Genomic DNA, 24,536 nt, shown 5'->3' on the forward strand with positions numbered 1-24,536 from the left:
TGGGGAACAGCCAGTTTCCATATCTACGGCTGGGCTGATAAAGAGTCTGACTGATGTGGGTGGGCTTTTCAATACCCTCCCAATAGACGAGTTTGCCGTTTAAACTACTAAGTTGGAGCCTGGAGGGCCCGTTGATCGTGCCATGGCCCCCGTTCGACTCACATCCTCCGTGTTTATTGCCTTTTTCGTTTTTCTTTTTCTTCTAATTAAATAAGAAAATAATTACAAGATAGGATGTCTCACTTCTGATTCAAAAGAAAGACGCACAAGTTCTACGTTCATTTCAACCTTCAAATCTCTTAAAACTAGACTCTGCATTTTTCTTCTTCTTCTCTTCTTCTTTTTCTGGCTATTGGACGATAAGCAGGTTTATTTAAGCTATTTTAACTGATTTTTTTTTTTTTCATTAAAGCAAACTTTACCCCCTTCTGTTTTAGCGTTTTTGCAGTTACACTTTTAAAATTTAAAAATTTATAATGTCCGATAGTCAAGTTTTAAAATTTTACAATGCCACTAATCTTAGAGCACTCCCAGCAGAGTAGCTATTTCCTTCTTTTAGTTAAAGTAGCCAAGCAAAACAACAAAAAGCCAACTCCATCAAATTATGTAGCCTAACGCCGTAATAGAGGAATACTACATTTGTGAACAGTATCAAGCCACATGTAGAAAAAGAGAGAGAATGAAAAAATAATAATAATAAGTATAGGTTTGTGAACAGTATCACGCCACTCTCTCTCTCTCTCTCTCCCTTTGAGTCTCTCGAAACTTCTACGTACCTTCCTCTCCAACTCTTCTCCTGCCTTCTCCATTTCCCTATCAAACCTCAAATGATGCAGCTCCTCCCTACCTCGCCGTGATGGAGCCCCTGATCCTCAGGGTTCTGAGGGCAGTGATTTGGGGCGGGATGGTGCCGGAGAGAGAGTTGTGAGAGAGATCGAGAGAGAGGAGTCTGGTGGCTTTGAAGAGACGGGGTGCTTCGAATTTCCAGGGCAAAAATCGCCTCGTGGCTCGCCGGTGCGTGTAGTTCCAGCGGTCGCGTGGAGCTCAACCTCTCGTCCAACGCGCTCTCCGGTACGATCCCGAGCCGTTTGAGCGCTTGTGAGTTTGGTGCCTACGCGCTCGCCGTAAGTTCGCCCTGAACACCGCGAAATTGGGCTAGTGCTCCTCCTGGCCTGCGAGCCGTACGACTTGCCGTCGAATTTCATGGGCTATCGGCATACTTTGGTCCGGTAATGAAGGCGTTGAACGGAGTGATGTGTTTTTGGTGGAGATGTATTTTTAATTAAAATGAATAAAAATATTAAAATTGATTATTTTATAAAATAAATAAGAAGTTTAGATAAGCTGATGGATAAGAGGTTGAAAAGTGATTAGTTAAACTAGAGAAAGTTAATTTTAGTTAGCTATTCTAGATAACATTTTAGATAAACTGCTGTGAGTGATCTTACTGTTAGGATTTTATATTAAATTATACGGTAAAAAAATAAAATATCTCTTACACCCCAATAAAACTAATAAAAAAATTATCCTTAATTAAAAAAATAAATAAATCTTCAACTGCAAAACTATAACTCTGGAGGTTGAGAGTTTCGATGGGATTGATTAGATGAAAGAGTGTAGGTGCGTAAATACCGTGCGTTCAACCGTACTTCATTTTATTTTATTTTATTTTTATTTATTTGGGGCATCAAATAAAACTACATGAAATGAAGATTGGGGAATCGATTTTGCACCCTTCGCTTTGCTTCGCTTCGCTTCGCTTCATGCTTTGTACATCCAGTCTATCATATTCGTAAAAATAAAAAAAAATAAATAAATAAAGAAAAAAAAAAAAAAAAAAAAAAGATAAGAGAAGGTGCTGTTTTCTTGGTTCATAATCTGTGGGCAGTTGTGATGGTTTGATTCCATGGATGATGGATATCAAATGATTCCATTTTGGAATTCTATGTCAAAGCTAGCTGGCGCCAACAAAAGAGCTAACAGATGATAATGTCACACCACCCACCAGACCCCAACAGCCGTGGGTCAGCCCGTCAATTTTCTTTTTATTTTTCATAAAAAATAAAAAATGATAGCTTTCACGTCTTAGATTAATAGAAAATTCTAACATGGAGATGTTACAAATTTGATCTACCACCCTCAAAACAATCTTGAATCCTCTACAATTGCTTATCGCAATTATCTGCTAACATATTAGAGCACTATCAGAAACTGTATTAGGATTTTATCAAATTATTTGTTTGAATTTGTGAGAATTCGGATAGATAATTGTGAGAGACCACTTATGGATCTACTTGATGAAATAAAAATAGGGTTGTCCAATCACTTATCCAGTCAAATGGGTCCCATTAGTAGTATCTCACAATCATCTGCTCGAATTCTCTCGTATTCGAACAAATAATTATAGACGATCCTGATCCACAATAGCTTCCCTTCAACTTTTCCTCAATTTAGGAAATTAAACCACTTCTTGTTTTCCTATTTAAATGCACCCTTCAATAGCTTCCCTTATCATTTAAATATTATTTAAATTAAATTATAAGAGAAAGAGAGATGAAAAATAAACTATTTAAATATTGTTTCAAATAAATGGTAGATGAATGAAATATAACATATAAAGTTTTTTATATTAAAATAATGTTAAGGGGAGCAATTTTGCTTCCTTAGATGTAGGATACAACTTTTGGTTCCCTTGGTGTTTTCTTAGTTTAGGGAACAACAATAAAATTTGATTCAAGTAATTTTTTAGGAGTTTTTCCCACATCTAAGAAAGATAACAAGATTAAAAAAAGTTGTCGCTAGTGCTTTTAAGGTCTTAGGGATGGTTGACCTCCCCCAAAACAAGTAAGGGGTAGCTTGACCACTCTAGTTATGAACAAGGTTTTTTTTTTATTATTATTATTTTTTATGTCTAATAATGTTGACGTGGTTCGTTCCTAGTCGTTCATTACAAACAAAGGGCTGAAATTGAATGAATTGCAGCCACTACAATTCTTATGAATTACAGGAAATCTCAATCCTTATCGAAACTATATTTATTTTTTAATGGAAACTTCGTTTAACCCCATAAACTTTCATCAATTTTGCAATCTCCTCTCCAATTACAAAAACCCTTAGTTTAATGTATCAGTGGTAAGACAGCCCTTAATTATATGCGATAAAGACAATACTTACTTCCGATATGTGGGTTTCGATGCGAAACCTTAATTATATGTGTATCACGTTTCATTTTGTTGACAGTTATTTGGACATGCCCAAAATAATTATGAACTTTTGTTCAGTTCATAATCATAGAGGATAAACCAATGGGAAGAAGATAGAGTCATGTATGATTAAGTTAGGTATTACTAGCATTTTCCTTATCATAATTGACAATACTAGTTCCAATGATATCGCAATTGAGTATTTGAAGAAAATGATAGATAAGATGGGCATCATAATAGAGAATGAGTTTATTGCACATGAAGTGTTGTGCACATACTGAATCTTATTGTGACTAAGGGGTTGAAAGAGGGGTGTTGAATTTTTAAAATCATAATTGAATTTTTATTCTGTTTGCGAATTTCGAGGTTTGACTTTTTAGAAAAAGTTAAATAAAATATGATTTGTTTATAAAAAGTTGAATAAAACATGATTTATTTTGGAAAAAAGTAGAATCAAAATCATATTTTGTTTCCAAAATTCATATGCCAAACAATGACTCAAATATGAATGTTCGAAATATGGTGAAATATGTGGAGTCTTCACCTTTAAGATTTGAGAAGTTTTAAGGGTTGTGTGAAAAGAGAACAAACTTTCGTTCGAGGGTTTGTTGAATCTTAATGTTGTAACTATATGGAACTTCACATATAAGATGTTGGAATCCGTTGAAAAATGTCAAAGTATTTCCCAACTTATAGAAGAAAAAGATGAGCACTTTGTTTCTACGTTGTTTGAGGAAGGGCAATGGATAATGGGTTTGAGACCTTATACTTTTGATGATTGAGACAATGTTATGATTTTTCTCAAGTTTTTAAAAATTAAAAATAAATAAAAATAAATAAATTAATGTCACAATGCCACTTTCAATCTCTATATGTAACATTTAATATGTACTTTTAAGAAATTCATGGCATTCAATCACATTTACAACTTTTAGTGAAAGTGGTAATTATGTATAGAGTATTATGGCATAAAAAATGGAGATGAAATACGATAAGTATCTGGAATCTTGATAAAGTTGACTTGATATTGCTTGTTGTGGTCGAACTTGATCCACAAACTAAATTGGATCACTCAAAAACTTACTTGACAAATAATTTTAAGAGATTACTTAAAAAATTTATTGACTGAGCTTAATTTTTATTTAATGGTCACTCACAATTATCGGACCAAATTTATCCACTTAGAGCATAATGAGGGCCTACATACGCGATCGAGTGCTACTCACACTTATCTCATCCAAGACCCGAGCCAACAATTTCATGCGAATCTGAGCGTACACGTGTCCGTCCCATCCCCTTCCCACCAACTGCTCCCCTAACCTGATTGCAGCGCTAACCGTCTCCGCCGCGCCATCGTGCGCCGAGTCGATAATTCCCTTCTCCACGGCTTCTTTAGCCGTCACCTTAGCCGCTCTCAGAGCCACGTCGCGCCGAGCCAACGGGGAGCCGATCTTGCACTCGAGAAGAGCAATGAACCAAGCCGGAATCACCCGATTAATATCGACCTCGCTCATGTAAAGGAAGCCTCTGTCCTTTCGCATGAGGACGTAGTCGTGGCTCAGAGCCAGGATGAATCCGGCAGCTGAGGCGTGCCCCGAGACGGCCGCAATGGTTGGCATGGGGAGCGAGATGAGATCGGCTACGAGTGAGGTGAGTTTCGAGGCCATGAGTTCGATGCGGGATTGGGAGGATCCGGCCCAGGCGAGATCATAGCCGTTGGAGAAGAACTTGCCTTGGGCAGTGGTGATTAGAGCCGAAGACTCGGAGGAGACGCACTCGGCTCGGACTCGGCGTATAGCTGAGTGGATTGCATCGACAAGCGTGGGATTTAGCCGGTGTTCATCCCCTTCGCCTGTTAGCGTCAGGATAAAGATTTTGCCTCTTTTTTCTAACGTGCACATCTGTGCGCGAGTGTGTTTGTGTGTGGCAGTCGTTATAACGATGCTGATCGGTAAGGATTGTATTTGTAGAAGAGTCAGAGAGGAGTTGCGTGAGCGATGGCAATTGACGCATTATTTAATTAATGTATTTTGACCTGTAGCGCCGGCGCGGACTTTCGCAAGGCATGGGCTGCCTGAGAGGGAGTCAATATATTTTGTAAACAAGTAATAATATTTGATAAGATTCTAAAAATCTGCTTCAAATTCCTTCGTAAAAGAGTTACAATTGCCCAAAGATACTGCGTGCTCACTTTGTTCCAAAGGAAAGATGCCAGGTGGCTGTTAATAAATAAATGATTTGAGAGTCTCCGGTCTATCACAACAATTACATTTGCTAGATCATTATTTATTTTTTTATTTTATATATTTTTTTTTCATATACAATAACATTAAATATTGAACATAAAATAACATATCTATCTCACTTGAAATGGAAAGCATTCTATTTATTTATGCTGTGCCTCGGCAAAAGCTAACCATGATATGAAAATCGAGAGAGAGAGAGAACCCACCACAGACTTCTTGGCCAAATCGTTGCCTACTCCCATAAGTCAAAGTCACCCAAATCTAGTGAAGCCTGGAAGACGAGGTCCCAGCAACTGCTGAACACGTTTTAGTACCCAAAAAGAAAATCATCTCTTGCATGATTAATTTCATAACAAGAAATTGCTACAGCAACTACAAAAGGAATGCCTTTTTTTTTCTTTTCCGATGATGAACTTCTTCAAAATAGGGTCATTTCGTGTATCCGGCCACTTATGTCAGATAAACCTCAAACTCGTGTAAAGCACTCTTACAAAAGGAGTGCCCGAGAGCCTTAAATCAATTGAAATTCAAATGCGAGGCGACCCATATTGCTCTAATTTAGAATCAGTGAGTTCATAATAAAAAAGTACCATAGCACGATATTCAATAAGTTAATCCCAAGAATAAATCCTACCCAAGGTGGTCAATACGGATTTAGATCCCAGTCCAGTCAATACCTACGTAGGCCACGGTCAAACATTCGAGCAGAAGGGCATTCATAGGCTTGGTGGCCCCTTCCACCACAGTTGATGCAGATGACAATAGGAACACAGTCACGGCTGATGTGGCCGAGCTCGCCACAACTACGGCAAATGATATCACGAAAAGGACCTCCCATCTCAGATGCCAGACTTGACTTGGGGCACTGACGGGCCACGTGACCTGATATGTTGCAAATGTTGCAAACAGGTTCATTGGGACAGTCACGAGCAAGGTGACCAGTTGTACGGCAATTGTTGCAGGCCTTCTCATTGGAGCAATCAGCAGCAATGTGTCCTGGCTTGTAGCAGTTGTTGCAGAGCCTTCCATCCTGAGTTGGAAGACTGGGATTCATGCAATCACGAGCCAAGTGACCCACCTTGCCACACATATGGCAAACTGGATCATTGGGGCATTGGTTCGCAAGATGTCCAGGCTCCTTACAGTTCCAACACATGGTTGATGAGTTGCATTCAGCAGCAATGTGGCTAAAATAATAAAATAATATTTAACAGTTATAAAGCAACCGGCATGTTTCTGCTGAGAGCAGATGAATCAGTAAAATCAGCAAATCAGGATTCATAGTCATGTAGGGAGCCAAATTTATACTCCATTTTTTCTTCTCTCTGATAAATCATGAAAGGATCTACATAAATTAAACGAGTTCTCTCACCCAGGAAGTCCGCAGTTGTTACATACAGTCATATTTGGACAATCTCTAGCAAAATGTCCAGGTCGTTTACACTTGTTGCACAGATAATCTTGCCTGGAAAGTAAAGCATACTCAGACATAATATGGACCAAAAATTGACATGGGCAACAAAAGATGAAATTTTCAACACAAATATGGAGTCCAAGCACCGAAAAAATCAAGTTTCAGCAGTTTCACAATGAGATAATTAACTCCAACAAGCATTTTCTTTTCATAAGTAAGGAAAAAAACTTTCTGAACCATCCCTTGGATCAATGAATAACTGAAGCAAAATTATCAAGAGCAAGGAACCTCAACAATGCTTTAGGACTGGCACATACATACTAGATATTGAGGAGCCCCAAAATTTGATATCCCTATTCACTGTTTGATTCAAGTTTCTGATTCATTATTCCTTTTCCACAATTCTCCTTTGTTCAATGGTTCTACCATGTCCTATATACCAATTCTTTAATTTATTAACATCATATGGATTATTAGTTCTAATTATTTCTATTCTCATCCTGCCAGGCCATCAATATACCCTACTATCTATTCTGCTACTTAACCAGCCGGGTCAAATTCAAAGAACTTTTAAAGCTACCAGCTAAAAAGTACATATTAAAAGATCCTTTGCTGGGGCACCACCATCACTGAACTTGTTTTTGCCCAAATACTTCATAATACATAAAATAAAATCACATTGGAAACTTTACTGATGTAGTACTTATTGTATAAAAGAAATATCCTTACCACTTCAGTAGTGTGCCATTCATTACAATAGCTTTTCTAGACCAAAATTAGTATTTTGGATGTACCATTTTGGATTGGCAATCCCAGATCACAAGCAGTAGTGGTAACTTAGCACCAGATGATCAGCTAAAAGTACAACAGCAGAAAAGCTTGCACTAGGAGATCTAATACTGGTCATTATAATTGGTTTTACAACTACAATAATTAGAAAGCAACTAAACGCCCTGACCCAACAACAGCTCAGCAGGATAATAAAGATTATTCCATGTTGATTGTGATGTATCTTGACACATCAAAGGACAATAACTTTTAAATTGCTCACAACAGATAACATTTTAACCCCCACCCAAATAAAGTGACAGAATTTATGCACCAAATAAAAAACAACTTAAAGAAACTAAACCAGTGAAAAGAAAGTTGCTAACATGTACAGATTCCAGATATGGTAGCCACAGAAAAGTTAAACAAATGCTTTTTTTTTTCTTACAAAAAAAAAATGTATAGGTAAAAATATACTTTAGCCACAGAAAGGGGTGAAGAGAATTTTTTTTTTTCCTTTTTAGTTCGGGGGATAAGAATCAATGTATGCTCTTTACTCCGCTTTAGACTATAAGGTTACCCAAAAGGACACTCTTATTCTGAAATTTTATAATCCAATTAAAAATGGGCGACTTTTAAGTTTATACTAAACCATGGTGAAAACCAACCGATTTGTACGGCGGTCCCTTGGGTAAGGAGCATCACGGTAAGATGCCCGTTCACTGCTTCGAAACCTCTTCACCCGTGGTGGGCTTCGGCCCCGATCCAGGCTCATCTCAAAAACCTGTTAGTAATTCTCTTTGAGTACAAAAAATAGAAAAATATCTAAATCTCCCGCCAGCTCTAGTGATAATGAACCCCAAGCCAGCAATTGAGTATCCAACGTGGACCTGCAAATGCAACCAGAAAACCAAAACACCAGAATGTAAGGAAGTCCAAATCTAGTCTATCCAATAAAAGAACACAAAAGAAGGTATAAAGCAACACATTCTTATTTCAGTAGAATATATAATCAGTCTTATCTTAACGTGGAAGAATTAAACAATCAAACATCAGTTGAATTTTTCTTTACTGGGAACCAAGGAAAAAAAAAAAAAAAGAAAGGAAAGAAAGAAGAAGTCCTTCCTCTTCAGTCTTCACTCCTAAAATACTGCTAGGCTTATTCGATAGCACCTCTCAACCTCAACCTCAGTCTCTGTGGGAAACAGAACTCAGGATTTCAATTTCATGATTTCATTCAATTCTAATTCCTCAGTTTTTCACAAAAACCAGCCAGCATATCTAACCCAATTAGGACCAAAAAAAAAATAAATCTACGGGCTACTTGCAAGAATAGAATCAATGGCGGAAACAATGCAACTTCATCATTAACCAAAAATCAAAAAATTCTAGCCCGCTACACCAAAAGATCTGTGAACCTCAATTTCAACCTCCATCCACAATGGATCTTCCAAATCAAACATGTTAAGAACCCACCTCTCTAAATACAACAATAATCTTAAGCCCATTAACGGACGAATAATCTCCAAGTACAAAACTTAGCATAACTAACTTATGCTCTTTCTTTTCTCGAAGACCAAATCAAACTCAAGATTTTAGTTTCCATGACTTCCCTAAGTTTTCTCATCAACCAAACGGAACGTAAAGGAAAAAGGTACATTCCAAATAAATCTAGAAATTCTGTTTGATCACCAAACATGCAAAACGTAAAAATTCACCCCAGGAGAGATTTCATTATGAATCAATCACACGCTATTTGAGTCTTCTCAAGGAAGAAGATACCTTGGTTTGTACGGTAACAACCTTGAGATGCTAACAAACCAGAAGCTGAGTAGGAAACCCTAGATTAGGAATTGGGGATTTCAGAGCAGAAAGGCTTAATCAGGTTATTAAATTTCGCGAAGATCATACTCCGATAAGCGACATCGCAACGATGTGTTATTGGCCTGTTTGGCCGTTGGATTCAATGTTTGCCACCTTTTCCAAAAGAGTAATGATTCACTACCACTTAAATATACAACTTTTCACTACTTTATTTATGTGGTAAAGTGGTCCCCCACTTTAATTTATTTTTAAAAAATAAAAAAATTCAAAAAGTAGTGGGGGACCACTTTACCACTAGACAAGGTGGTGAAAAGTTGTATATTTAAGTGGCATTGAATCATTATTCTTTCCAATATACGTCTTTATTGGATAAAGTCGTACAATAATCCCATAAAATGATTAAAATCTGTTTGCCCCAAAAAAAAGCTAATGAATTGAAAGCTTTCAAGAATAAAAATATATATTCTTAATATAAAACATTTTTAATAATCAATTCTACTAAAAAAAATAGTTTTTCGTGATATATATCACTTCAAAAAACTTTTTCAAACCAAAGCTAAAAAATACTTTTCAAAATCATTATTAAATATAATTTTTTTTATTCTTCTGAAATTTATAAGAAAATAACTTGCACAAAAAAGTATACATGCGAATAATTTTTTTTTTAAAGAGGAAGTGAAAATGACCAAGAAATATTTTTTAAAGATGTTATGGCATAAAAGTACGAAAATTTCAATAAAAACTAATGTGAGGAACGTTTTGTTGGACGTTCATAATTCAAACTACTTAATGAATTACGAAATTGAAATTTGATACAAATAAAGAGATGATGAGTAAACATTCAACTGTTCTTATTTAAATAGATAAAGAAATGAATCTAATCATTGTTCTCATGTCCTTTTTTGTTGGTCACTTCTTACTATTGAAGCATGTAACAATTAGCTCAAAAAAAGAAGAAGTAACAATTAAATATATAATTAGATCATTGTTATTTGCCAAGCCTCTCCACCTTCACATTCATCATTGTCGTCAAAGAAACTATGCCACGTCCTAGGGTGCACAGACAGACACACAAACAAATGTGAATTTTTTTAATAGATTAAGTTAGCTTGGTTTTGATGATCGGCAGGAAATCCATGTAAATATGGGTAGGTGAAGAACCAGGAACTTAACACGGGTTACAAAATTATTAAGCCAGAAAATCAAAAAAAAGTCAGATGGTTTACAGTTACAGTGGTGAGCCTTGCGGCAACATTAATGGATCTGGACAATCTCAGAAAGTCATCTGTTCACATCAGCAAACAAAGATACACTTGTAGTGAAGAGGTGTTAATGGGTAAAGAAAACAAAGTGACGCATACTATTCTGATGGAAAACTGCATTCCTCATAAAAGAGGTAGCAAATGAGCAGCTCACCAACCCATCAATGTTCTTCTAACTTTGTTAACAATCTGACTTCTAGCTCGACTGCTTCCCAAATGGAATTCACGTGTTTCATCCAAGAGAAATCTGTAGACTTCCCACTGGCGATCTGATGTTGAATGCCTTAAAACTTCAGCCTAAACCAGCAATGAAAAGAGATTTAACTGAGAGAGAGAGAGAGAGAGAGAGAGAATTCCCCATGTGACAGTGGTTAAAAAAAAAAATCACGAGAAATTCACATATCAAATTCTTACCGAGAAAATGCATATTCCTAATGTTTTTAGAGCAAAAGTAACATCATAGAATACACGGGGCCTTCCCTTTCCAGATAACTCAACCGGATTAGCAACCAAGAGTTCTGTATCAGGACCCCGATTGACGATAATAACCCGTAACGGATGAAGCATCTCCTCCTTCAAGCGAGAACACAATGCAATCTGACTCTCTGGATCCACAATCTTCCTCCCATCTGTTTGCCGGATAAATAGGTCCATATTTCTGAAGCCTTTCACGCTTGAAGAAAGTCTACCATAGGCAATCTGAACAGAAACAACAAGACCACCTTATATTGATAAAATCTGTAATGCATGCATCAAACATGATACTAAACAAGATGGGTAATGTCCTACTATTTAGGGCATTTGCATGAAGTGACTACTCTTAAGACTCAAACCCGCTCCCATGCACTTGATGAGCCAGAGACTTTTACCATTGCATCAGACAATGATAAAGAGCATGCTGACCTAAGAAGACAAATGAAAGTATTCCCACTTTAAGGACAAGTTGTAATTCGTCAACAAAATTAGATGACCACAACCATCCAAGAAACCCCTATAGTTAAAAAGGGACAGTCACAGCAATGTGCAGTAGATAAGGGAAAAATTGACTTGGGTTCCTGAATAAGCCAGCACCTCACAAAGGGAAGATGTGGCACACTTTGTTCAGCAATCGAAAGATGACTAGACACGAGCCTCTACAGATAGAGGAAACCAGTCATAACCAATCAAGATTGAAAAGCACACAAAGAACTTATGAAGAAGTACCCGAATATCACAGTCCTTGGAGGTCCTCATAATGTCATAAAGCAGGCACTTCTGATCAATACATTGCACCTGAAGCAAAGTATGCGCTGGGCTCAACGAATTATCAACCTTAATAGTTGCCTTCTTTACTGTTGAAATATTTGGGTTGAGATCCTGTAAAATGCAGGTGCCCTTGTTTGACAGCTCACAACTAAATAATTCTTCAGCAACTGCAGGTGGAAGAGAGTAGAAGCCCTGCAAACGTTCGTACTCAGGCCCTGCCAACTGAACTTCACAGGTAATAAAATTCTTTCCTAGAACAGCCATCAGATGTTTGCATACATCATCTCGCCTCTCTTTTGTCTCCAACAGCTCCCTGCAATGATATAGTATCAAATAATCATGGTTCATAACTGCCCATCCATGTACAACTACTGTTAGAAATTTCTGTCGCACTACATTTTGTACTTCCAGGAACTATTCTTCTTGTGAATGAAACAAGTAAATGTTGGGAAATAAGCTCCTTCCCACCCAAGTTTCAACATTAAAAAGAATCTTCATAATTAATTGAATCATAAACACCAAAAAGAAAAGAGCAGAAGCAGTTCAACAGAACGGTCACTTTCAACAATGTTTCCTACATAGGAAACTCGCAGTATTTAGTCACAGAAGGCTATTTGGGTACCTTTAGGGTGGAAATCGTCAGTGGAATGTCAAGAAACTTAATTTGTAACTGGCCACCGGCCCACCAACCCAGAAATGAGAATTTTAGGAAACTTCAGAAACAAAAATCAAAACAGAAAATAGCAATAACAACAGGGAAAGAAGCTCCAAATGAATTACCAAACCATCGAATAAAATTCAACCCACCAGCCCTATCGATACAGGCAGTCTGCCTTGTTATATTAACCCAAAATAGAATCCCATCCATCAATTTCAAGTTTCAAAATCTTTTAAATGATGAACCTTAGACAAAAAACTAGGCCCCCCAAACCCATCTCAACATTCAACCATTAGAGCAATAGATATGATTCTAATATAATAACTCACATCTCATCCGTGATGAAGAACAGGTCCAACACTCTGCCATCTGGGGCTGGCATAACTTTTACTCTCTGAATTGAAAGTTCAAGCTCACAGAGCACCTTAGTAACATCTACATATATGCGAAACAATCTATATCAGCATATTTCACGAAAAAGCATATTACAAAGGACAAGAACTAACATTTTTCTTGTTGTGCATACCATGTAACGACCCTTTTTGGTCAAGGCACCAAAACTTCAAAAGGTATAATGGAGGCGGCGAGGTACCATTCGCGTGCTGATTGAAGTAATAGGAAAACAAACAAGAAGGGCATACCGATAAAAGCCGGCTTTTCAAGCTTTCCCAATCAACTCTAACCGAACTCTCGTGTGGAACAACCCACAAGACTATGTAACACCATCTTCCATCCGTTGAAAAATCTGCAAAATAAATAATTTAAATGATTGCTTGAATATGCAATTATGCAGTGTCAAAGGTTAAGTCCCATGTGGATATAATTGGACTAAAAATAGGCTTTTGACTTGAGTGGCGTTCATGTAGATCTCAGTGGTGTCTATCTCCCCAAAAAACCGTAACAGGCGCTTTAACAGAGGAAAAAAATTGATTTTTTTTTCGTAGTTATATGAAAGCAACAAAAATACTTATTTTCATGCTAAAAAATTTCCCAAGACAAATTATTTTAAATCGAGCAAACAAAAAGAGCAAAACAAATTTCATGAAATCTCGAAACTTAACAAAAGAGCAAAAACAAAAAATACCTGCTCTGGCAATGGTAAGTCCGAACTCGAGGATTATTCTAGAAAGATCGCACCCGAGCCCGGCGTTGTCAGGGCAATTCACCGTGATGACGGAGGGCTCGCCGGGCTCCTTGCCATGTTGGATCAAGACGACGTCGTCGTCGAAAGGAATGCCCATATCTGAGGCGGAGAAGACGACAAGAATCCCCCCCCCTCCTTTCCCCAACCCCCCAAGAAGTTTTTAGATTAGAGTCAGTGGGCAGGGCATAGCCGGAGCTCTGTGAGGTGCTGCGACGAGTTTGTAAGGGGTTGGCCTGAGAATGTTGTGCGCGATTCTGTGCTATAGCGGTGGGATTACTTATTTTTAGTCCTTTTCATCAGGACGCTGTCGGGTTCAGAGGGCCCCACCAAACGTCACATCCACTTCAACTGTCTATGGCAAACTATTAGCCACGTGTTCGGTTCCCGGTGCGTTATAGTAAATGGGTCAATGGAGCACTAACTAGGCAATTTGCTGGTGATGGGGTTATGGCCCTTGTGGAGAACATTTCATGCATGCTTATTCACCAGTCTTTATGAATGCTAATCTCATTTGCCCATCTCCAGAATGCTAATCTCATTTCCAAGTCTAAATTGGTAGCAATTCCAACAATAAAATTATTATAATTTCTATCTGCAAAAGTGAGTGTCTAGCTGTTTTGGAAAGGATGATTACTAAAAGAACAGAAATTAGTAGTAGGAATGGCACCAAAACATTGAGTATAGCTAACCTCAATTTTTGGATGATTTTGACTTGAGATGAGGCGACCATAGGGTTGCTGGGATATCCTGTCGGCAATGCATAATTCAGATTTGTCGCTTGGTGTTTCCATCACAAGTCAAGTCATCCAATAATTGAGGTTAGCTATACACAAATTGACGTCTTGGTGCCGTGACTACTATGCTCATAAATTTGAGCAGAAAGAAACAAAAAATTATGAACACCAATCAGAATTCAACTCCATTTTGGCATTTTTTTTTTTCTCTAATCATATGAAATCAGCTGCATTCAGATTCAATTCAGATCATATTACACAGGAAATCGAACCCCTCCATTTCAAGCTGAAATTTTGTTAAACCAAAATAAAACCATCTAAAACCAAAAGAAATCGCAAATACATTTCTAATACGGCCAGATCTTCAACCTCCAAACCCATAGAGAGTCCTTCCCTGCCGCTTCAGCGCGTAGACAACATCCATGGCTGTCACGGTCTTCCTCCTGGCGTGTTCAGTGTACGTCACTGCATCACGAATCACATTCTCCAAGAAAATCTTCAGCACTCCCCTGGTCTCCTCGTAGATTAGCCCGCTGATCCTCTTGACCCCTCCTCTCCTCGCCAGTCTCCGGATCGCCGGCTTCGTGATCCCCTGGATGTTGTCCCGGAGAACCTTCCGGTGCCGCTTGGCTCCGCCCTTACCCAAACCCTTGCCTCCCTTTCCACGGCCAGACATTTTCGAAAGCTTTCTGAGATTTGGGGGTTTTAGGGTTGGAGATTTTTGGTTAGGAATCTGAGGGGTGGATTGGGGTTTTTATAGAAGGGGTTTTGGGGGGAAGGGATTTGAGAAGATCGGTTTTGAATTTGGGTGGGATGCTTGGGGCCGTTGGATTTAGAGGCTAATCGATGGTTGAGGAGGTCGATCCGTGTGCTTGTATTTGGGCGCTTCTCAGTCGTCGATTAGCTGGGAATCGACAGTGCACAATGTTCTACTTGTGTGCGGCGCGGATCCTTGCTTTTCTTTTTGGCTTTTCTTTTTGCTGTCTCTGTGCCAGTGTGGCGGGCTATTCGAAATTTTGGGATGGGGCTCGATTCTTCAAAGACCATCGGCATGTTACACGTATAATTACATTAACCTATAAACAAAATATATTTTGTTACAATTGACATCACATCTTTTTTTTCTTGGTTAAGGAATGTTACACTAATAATTTTTTCCCAACTTGCGGATAGTTTAAGGTGGGTTTGGAATTATGATTTTATAAATAAAAAGTATAATTTTAAAATAAATCGTATAAAATGAATCGTTTGAAAATTACGTTTTTAAAAAAATGTGATTTAAAAAATTATAAAACTGTTTTTTCAAATCGTAGACAATGGAATATTTTTTTTAAAATGTATAATTTTGCTAAACATTTAACTACGTTTTTAAAAATTAATTTTTAAAATCGCAGTTTTTAAAATTGTAAACCCAAACGAACCTTAAATATGTAATAGGAGGTTGGAACCACGTCAATTATTAAAAGAATTTAATATTCTTTAATCATATACTAACACATGTCAATAAATTATAAAAAAGTCATAAATGTTTTTTTATTATTACTATTTCTTTATTCCATTATGCAATAATTTGACGGAGCACATTGGGCGTTCTCACTTGTCCGAGCATAAAGGCAACCCAACAAAAAAAAATGTATGCTTAATGATAAAGCAGCCTTATCAAAGATTCAGACAGATCTAGAAAAGTTGAAAAAATAGTGGTCAACCTAGTAGACAGACGGAGGAGCTCAAAAGAACGATGGAGAACTCGGTGATTTGATATTTACAGGATAAAATTAAGTTTACACGGAATAACAAAAGAAAAATTCACACCTACAGAAGAGAGTTTTAACAGAGCGGCTAGCCAATAAGAAGTGGGATGAGATTTTTGAATTAATTAGTAGAAATATTTATTTATTTATTTATTTTGTCTTATGAAGATAATTAGTAGAAGTATTGATAATGGCGGCAGCAATTTCAGAAAAAGAAGATGATAGCAGGAGAGATAAACGGGGATCGATGAAGGGAAAATTAAGAAGGTGCCAACATATTCTAACAAGGTGGAGTAGAGCCTATGTAGAAAAAGACATAGGAGCTTAAAAAAAATATAACAAAGTGGAGGAAGGGACAGATATAATTTTTAGATTAACAAATCCATAACAATGGTTTTTCAAGAGTGTTGGAATAGTTTCTAGAATGGTGTAAATAAAGCACATCCTAGGTTTTTCACGCTTTTCTAATAATTCTACAAAATAGTTAAAGTTATGAGACCCTTCTGAGGGTCTCACTTCAACGCCTAAGTTAGTTTTTAAGAGAAATAATTTGTTTAATCCAAAAAAAATTCAGTATGCTTTTATACTTAGAGTATTAGCCTATTTATAAGCTGAATGATGAACACCCTTCCTGCTATGGTTTCATGTTCTTTGGCCTAAGAGCGCCGTTAGATTCTGACTTATACTCGGATTCTTCTATCCTCCAATCTCGGGGTTTTTTCCTTATCAATCTCTAAGCGAGTTCCTTGACGGCAAATCCAGAGTTAGTTTCAATCCCAGATTTCCCGGGACTGAATGCAATCCCATCAAATCCGGGTTGCGACTCCTTCTTTAATTGGAGCTGATAACTAGGTCCGACCCTCGGTCCCGGGTTGCCTGCATTCTTAGGATCCAATCAAAATATACCTCATGTTGCGTATTATCGAGAATAGCTGTTTGATGTCTATCTCACAGGATATGACTTTTCCGAGAGTCTTGTTGTTAATTCTTCTTGGGCCGATACTGACCTAAAGGCCTGTGACTCTAAGGATGGGCCGGTCTGACTGAGATTATTCTCAACAGTTACACCCTCAATTCCCTTATTCGAAGCATACGTTGACAATGGGAATTCCATGTCTCGAAAAATCAGAGCCTAAGCTCCTTCCAAACTTGTAAAGCGCTCTTGTGGCTCCTGAATCTGCTAAACCAGGGGTTTAATTCGACCCTCCATACTTTCTTGTTTTTCCTTATGGTTTTCTCTCTATCTTACAGAATAAGACTACCTAGGAGTCCTGATTGTTGGAAACCTGCAAAACCGAGGGTTAAATCCGACTCTCCATTATTTTCTTGTTTTCTCAATAAGGTTGTCTCCCTGGATTTGACTTAGGATTTTCTCTCATGCTTGTTTTCTCTACAAGGTTGTCTCACTAGATTTGCCTTAGGGTTTTCTCCCATTTACGGGCTATGCTTCTTGCCTTTTCTTTTCTTTTCTTTTCTTTTCTTTTTAAATAAGGTTTTCTCCCTGCCTTCTTCATGTAAAAGACGTGACATTAACGGGTTCTTAGTCTTTAGACCCATAACTCTCCGATGCTTAAGTCAGCTCTATTCTTTTATCCTGAATATACTTATTCCCAAAATATGAGGAATCTTCTGTCTTTATTATAATTAAAAAGATAACATAGTTCTTTGAAACATAAATGCGAAAAATAAAAGTCTTGCCTATGACTCCCGACAGTCCTCTCTACTTGATATGGACTATTATCTCATGTTGCCTCGGTTCTCTACGTCGTGGACTCCTACTTCCTCAGTCCTCCCTTCTTTCAATATCCTCTCGGGGATCATTCTCCCAATCCCTTTCAAGACGGTCTCGTGGATAATAGTCCATGGGCTGCTCGTCTTGTGGATGGTAGTCTTAGCGATTCTGGAGCTTGTTATTTCCTAGCTAAATCTTTTACTATCCCAAAAACCAAATCAGCTTGTTGTTCTTTATGAGCTTCTCAATTAACAACTGCATGGTTATGCACCCCTCAGTGTAATGGCCTGTTTGTTCATGGAAATCATAATATTTGCCCTCATTCTTCTGATGAGGATTACCTGATATCTTCAATGGTCTACGAAACTCTAGATCTCTCTTGATCTCCATAGGACTTTTGATATCTCGACGTTCAGAGGTGTAAAGTTGTAATCTTTGAATTTATTTACCGGCCTCTACTCTTCCCCATCAACCTTCTTTTTTCTTTCCGAATATCTGTCTCGGGACAGCCTTGAATTGGCCATATCCTTCAATGTCTCTTCCTAATTAATGTATTCATCTACTTTATCTATCAGGTCTTACAGGTAGGAGTATACAAACAGAGCGGTTATAACCGTTTTAAAACCGCTAACTGTATAACCGCTTTTGTTATAGAATTTGAGAAAAACGGTTAATAACCGCTAATTGCTTATATATATATATATATATAATTTTGGATTTGTAAAGTTTGGGTTTTAGATTTGTTTGCATTTGGTTATCTGGAGTTGGATTTTGAATTTAAAACTTGCACTAAAATCGGCCCAAAAATGGCAAAAATCGGTCCAAAACCCAAACTGAAAAGCGGTTATACAATCGCTGGTTATATACCCAATAACCGCTAACCGGCGGTTATAAAAATAACCGCATCCACTTAGGCGGTTAGTGGTTGCGGTTGGTAAAATGCAATAACTGTCTATGCAGTTAACGGTTTTAGCCAATAACTGTCAGTTATAACAATTTTGTACACCCCTACTTGCAGGATACTCGGTAGCTTTCGGGCCAACTTCTTCATCAAATGCTCTTCGGGTGAAATGCCCTAATAGAGGGCAGCATAAACCATATCCTCAGTTGGATCTTTAACCGCCATCTTATCCCGATTGAAATGGGTCACAAACTCCTTAAGAGTTTCGTTGTTGCGCTTGCGCAATCTTAACAAATATCCGAACGGCTTCTTCCGTGTCCAAAAAGCCAAAAATTCCATCAAGAATATTTTGCTCAAGTCCTTAAATTTGTCAACAAAATTGGGGGGCAGTTTCTTGAACCAGTCCCGGGCATTCCAGAGAGAGTCAGAAGGAAGGCCTGGCATGCCACTTCATCGGGTATCCTGTGAAGGTCTAAGTGAGCTCGTAAATTCTCCAAATGGTCAAGAGGATTCCCGTCTCCAGCATAACTCATGATTTGAGGGAACTTGAACTTCTCAGGTAGTCGATACTCTACTACCCGTCTGGCGAAGGATGAGTCAGTACCCCGTTTGGTGAAGGGTGAGTCGGTACCCGATAAGAGCCTATGCATCACTATGTAGGGGTATACAAATGGTTATAACCAGTGGTTATTAACTAAAACCGCTAACAACTAACCACCTAGTGGTTATTGCATTTTAACAACTGCTAACCGCTTAAGCGGATGTGGTTATTTTATAACCGCCGGTTATATAACCGTTTTTCAATTTGAGCCAATCTTGGGGCCGTTTTGGGCCAGCTTTGGCCCGATTTTGGAAACTTTTGGGCCGGTCTTAATGCAGATTTTGAATCCAATAGTTTTGACTTTTTATACAAAATTATCAAATTTAAATACAAATTCAAAATATTTATTAAAAAACGTACAAATCCCAAAGACAATCAAATCCAAAACCAATACATTACAAATCCAAATAACCAAATCCAAAACCAAAACCAAAAAATTACAAATCCGAATACAAATCCAAATCCAATCTATAAAATTCTAGGAGTTTAACCAGTTCCATCTCCCTCTAAAAAATCCACACAAAATCAACTTCCAAATATTTTACTTTTTTTTGTTTTTTGAAAAAAAAAAAGAAGGAAAAATCCACCCATCAGCAAATGAAACCAAGAATCTTCACGACCTGTCACCCAAAAAAATTCAAAATCCCAAAACCTCTAACACTAACTCAAAGAAAATCACTGGTTTAGAGCACATCAAAATCCAGCCCAATACTTGCCAGAACTGGTGCAGCCCAGCTACCCACCCATGGAGATCTTTACCTCTTAGCGACAAATCCGAGGGCTTGTTCTTCGTAGTTTCTTCATCTTCTTCGTGTTTTTTGTCTTCGTCGAAATCCAGGAATGAGGCAAAGATTTGGATTTGCAAGATCTACGGCCTCTGCAAGAGATGGGTTGGGAGTGAAAGGGACAGAAAAGCAGATATGAAAGTGAGGAGAGAGAGAGAGAGAGAGAGAGAGAGAGAGAGAGAGAGAGAGAGAGCGCACTGTGATAGAGATGAAAATGTTTGAAACCCTAAGGGCCAAGGCTAAATGAATCAGACTAAACAAGTAAACATATTGTGATGTATTGAAACGGTGTCGTTTTTGGTATTTAAAATACTAAAACGACGCCAGCTGCACCTATAAATGTAGTGTTATTCATTTATTTATATATATGGGAAAGCGGTTAGCGGTTATTAAACGATTTTTGCAAACCCTAAAACAAGTAACCGCCTCCGCCTAGGCGGTTAGCGGTTATGCGATTATTCAGTTAGCAGTTGCAAAGCTGTTATAACCGCTCCGTTTGTACACCCCTACCATTATGGACTTGTTTTTATCCTTCATTTCCATCTCTATATTCGTGCACCTTTTCTCCATATCCGCAACAATTCTACTGATATCTCCCGCATTTTCCCGTCGGTCTCCCTGACGACTGGCCCTTCCATTCCTTTGTTCTCGATAATCATGCTCCCGGAAGTTGTCTTCTTGGTGATCGTCCTCCCGAAGATCGCGGATGTTAGTATGACTGTTGTGCTATTCTTCTTCATGCTCATCCCGATTCGCCTCAAGATGAGATTGTTATGAAATTATGAGCAGTAACTCTGCATTCTGTCGTGTCAAAGCTTCCATTTGAGCTTCCAGTGCTGCTATGCAATCCTAATATCCACTGCCCGTGGGGAGGGAACGGTGGGAGCAGTGGATTGTTCTGAACTCCTGGATTTGGGTTGGGCTGAAGAATTTGCTCCAGTTAGGATCTCCTTTGCCGGTTGGCTTGGCTTCCGAAGCATGTGTTCATCACCATGACATGTTTTTTTGTTATGAGAAATGAATAATTGTTCTCATAGACAGCGCCAAACTGTTGGGACAATTTCCGGTATGGTGTAAACACAACGCGTCCTTTTAGGTTCTCCACTCTTTCCCAATAATCATACAAAACAGTTAAAGTTAGGAGACCCTTCCGGGGGTCTCAATCCGATGCTTGAGTTAGTTTATGAGATAAAGAGTTTGTTTAATAAAAGAAATAAGAAAAATCAATATGCTTTTATACATGAGGTACCAACTTATTTGTAGGCTGAATGATGAGCACCCTTCTTGCTAGGGTTTCGTGTTCTTTGGCTTAGGAGTGCTGTCAGAGTCTAACTCAGACTCTGATTCATTTATCCTCCAATCTCGGGATTCTTTCCTTATCACTCTCCAAGCGAGATCCTTGGCGGCAAATATGGGGTTAGTTTCAATCCTGGATTTCTCGGGATTGATCCCATGAAATCCGGGCTGCGACTCCTTCCTTAATTGGAGCTGATAACTGGGTTCCCAGGACATGCTTGTCCCAGGTCTTGACTCGCTAAGTCGACTCTTGGTCCCAGGTTGCCTGCATTCCCGGGACCCAATAAGAATATATCTCATGTCGTGTATTCTCAGGAATAGTTACTTGGTGTCAATCTCACGAGATATGACTTTCCCGGGAGTCTTGTTGTCAATGATTATCGGGCCAGTATTGACCAAAAGGCCCGTAACTCTAAAGATGGGCCGGTCTGAGTGGGATTATTCCCAACACAAAGCATCAAAGACTGTGTATGTAATAGGTTGCAAAATTGAAAGATCAAATTCTTCTCACATGCAAGGAAGGAGATTCTCCTGAAGTGATCCAAGCGATTCTCGCTCATAATATGAGTGCATTTCAACTGTCAAAAAGACAAAAGGTCGTCTGTATTGGAATTGTGTGATGATACACAAGTTTTGGCAGGGACATCAAGAAAAATATTATAATATACATTTGATGAGTTGAGATATCCATGGGCACAAGACGGTTTGGCTTTCAAAATATGAGAAATGCTAGACATTCCAACATTTTTTTTCAAAATTTGGTTCCAACATGATGTGTCACAATCATATTAAATTGTGGCATATTTCTCAAAATGATAGATCTCATGGGATTGTGATACCTCATGTTGGAATCGAATTTTGGATAAAAGTGTTGGGATGTCTAGCATTCCTCCCAAAACATAGTATTTTTAATAAATAATTATTAGCAAAACAATGCCAAAGTTTTTACTTCATAAGCCTGATACATTTGAGGCAGTAGTTTATAAGGCAAAATATTTTTCGAATCACCCTAGTCTTGATGCGAGATTAGGTAAAATACAGTCATTTGCTTAGAGAAGTATCGTATCAACATGTGAGCTACGCAAATGTGGACTTATAGAGATAATAGGTTATGAAAAATCGGTTAAAATTTGGGAAGAAAGTGGTTGTCAACCCCCACCACTCATTTAGTTCAATCACTTTAAAGGATACTAGCTAAGGAATAAGGATGCAAGAGTGACGAAACTCATTGATAAAAACAGTGGGTGGTGGAATACAACACTAGTTAAAAGAGATTTTTTGGAATGAAGAAGCATCCATGATTTGTCAGATACAATTAAGTTCTTATTAGTAGAAAGACCATATAATAATAATATGGAGGGGTACTTATAGCGGCCAATTCTTATTGCCTAGTGCATACCAAATGGAGAAAGAAAGACGAGTCAAATAGAAGTACACACAAAAAAAAAAAGATCTCAACGATGGGTTGGTCCTTGAATTTTCCTTCCTTCCTTTTGTTGTATTTTCGCTCAAAGGGGTGAAGGAAGATAGTGGCACTGTTTGGTAACCATCTCCCCTCCCCTCCTTTTTCTTTTTTTTTTTTTTTTTTTTTCTCATAAAAAAAAGTCAATTTCAAAATATTTTAACTTGAGGAAAATACAATTAACTCCTCAAAATTTGACTACTTTTTCAATTTTGCCTCAAATTTTTGAAAATTTGCAATGTGCCAAAATGAAGTTTCCAAAATTGTCAATGTGGCAATTCCATTAGTGATTTTTGTATGCTATGACAAAAATGACCTCATGTACTTGCACGTTATTTATTTATTTATTTTTATGCAAGTTTCTCCATTTTATCCTCAGTTAGACGTGGGCAACTACCAAATTGACCTTCAAATATTTCACGCCTGGACGTCGTGATCTTCTTTCTCCTTCACTTAACACACTGCAACGGTCAAAGAAAACACTGCAACAGTCAAAGGCGCACTCGGATGTGTGTTTCGATTCATTGAACCACAAGACACGTCTACTCCACATCAAGTGTGAGTAATTACAAGCAGCGCCGACCGCCAAGAAATCTTATGAGCGATTGGTTCCATGGCAGGGTCCCCTTGCTAACAAACAAATTATTTTTCTCTTTTTGTATCAGTTGTTTGTAGTCGTAGACTCATAGTTGTTTCCTTACGGGGAAAAGCTTATATGGAAACATTGTCGCCTCGTCTTCGTCCCCATCGCACAGAGAAAATTACCACCATCAATGTTATTCTCCTCCTCGTCTTTCTTCAAATACAGGTACAAGAAAAGCAACAACAACAGGGACGGGAACGAGAGCTATAAAGAAGAAGAAGAAGAAGCTGAGTAATGGTAGTAAGTGAGGTGTGGTGGCGAGTGGGCAGATCATCGGGAGCCTCCTCCACCACCTTCGGCGGCAACGTCTCCTCCACTCGCTCTTCTCGATTGTATCCGCCTGCGTACTCCTCCTCTTTGCTGTCGCCTCCTCCCTCCCCATCATCCACCACAATCACTTCAACTTCTCAGTACTCATCCTCTAACTCTGTGTCTGTTTCTCTTCATCAACGACGTCGTATTATTCGTTGTTTCTATAACTACGTTTTACTTTTTGGATTTTAGGCTGGCAATGCGGTCGAGGCCGGATCAGAATCAGCGACGAAGATGGAGACGACGTTTACAGTGCCAGTACAAGGAGTTTCGTGGTTTTTCGTTTCTGTTTCGGTTTCAGTTTTGGTTCTTTTGTTTAATTGTTTGTCGTTTGTTAGATTGGTTGTTGTTCAGACAATGTGCCTCAACGAAGTTTTCAAATTTGAAGGTCAATTTAGTAACTGATCGTGTCTAACTGAAAGTAAAATGGAGAAGTTTACATGAAAAAAAATTATGTGCGGAGCAATTGAGGCCCTTTCTCTCGAAGCAGACAAAAATCACTAACGAATTAGCCATGTTAAAATATTTGAAAACTTCGTTAGTTTTTTCTACCAT

General features: G+C 38.2%; 4 protein-coding genes across 4 annotated transcripts; all 4 read right to left on the reverse strand.

The window, feature by feature from the left end:
- Positions 1-4,199: 4,199 nt before the first annotated feature.
- Positions 4,200-5,157, reverse strand: LOC133863813 (enoyl-CoA delta isomerase 1, peroxisomal). Its single transcript, XM_062299919.1, has one exon. The coding sequence runs from the start codon at positions 5,102-5,104 to the stop codon at positions 4,403-4,405; it is 702 nt and encodes a 233-aa protein (XP_062155903.1). The 5' UTR covers positions 5,105-5,157; the 3' UTR covers positions 4,200-4,402.
- An 812-nt stretch (positions 5,158-5,969) lies between these two features.
- On the reverse strand, positions 5,970-9,610 carry LOC133863814 (uncharacterized). The gene is made up of 4 exons (XM_062299921.1): positions 9,414-9,610; positions 8,300-8,521; positions 6,822-6,914; positions 5,970-6,636 (listed from the first exon to the last, which is right to left on the reverse strand). Exons 2-4 carry the CDS (start codon positions 8,404-8,406, stop codon positions 6,120-6,122), a joined length of 717 nt encoding a protein of 238 aa, XP_062155905.1. The 5' UTR covers positions 8,407-8,521; positions 9,414-9,610; the 3' UTR covers positions 5,970-6,119.
- Positions 9,611-10,608: 998 nt separating this feature from the next.
- LOC133862296 (ACT domain-containing protein ACR9) lies at positions 10,609-13,994 on the reverse strand. The gene is made up of 6 exons (XM_062298068.1): positions 13,705-13,994; positions 13,147-13,365; positions 12,950-13,055; positions 11,921-12,275; positions 11,132-11,416; positions 10,609-11,014 (listed from the first exon to the last, which is right to left on the reverse strand). The coding sequence occupies exons 1-6, from the start codon at positions 13,859-13,861 to the stop codon at positions 10,868-10,870; spliced, it is 1,269 nt and encodes a 422-aa protein (XP_062154052.1). The 5' UTR covers positions 13,862-13,994; the 3' UTR covers positions 10,609-10,867.
- Positions 13,995-14,673: 679 nt separating this feature from the next.
- LOC133863827 (histone H4) lies at positions 14,674-15,237 on the reverse strand. Its single transcript, XM_062299938.1, has one exon. It carries the CDS (start codon positions 15,172-15,174, stop codon positions 14,863-14,865), a length of 312 nt encoding a protein of 103 aa, XP_062155922.1. The 5' UTR covers positions 15,175-15,237; the 3' UTR covers positions 14,674-14,862.
- Positions 15,238-24,536: the final 9,299 nt, after the last annotated feature.

The sequence above is a fragment of the Alnus glutinosa genome, chromosome 3 (genome assembly GCF_958979055.1).
Source record: "Alnus glutinosa chromosome 3, dhAlnGlut1.1, whole genome shotgun sequence".
Lineage (NCBI taxonomy): Eukaryota > Viridiplantae > Streptophyta > Magnoliopsida > Fagales > Betulaceae > Alnus > Alnus glutinosa.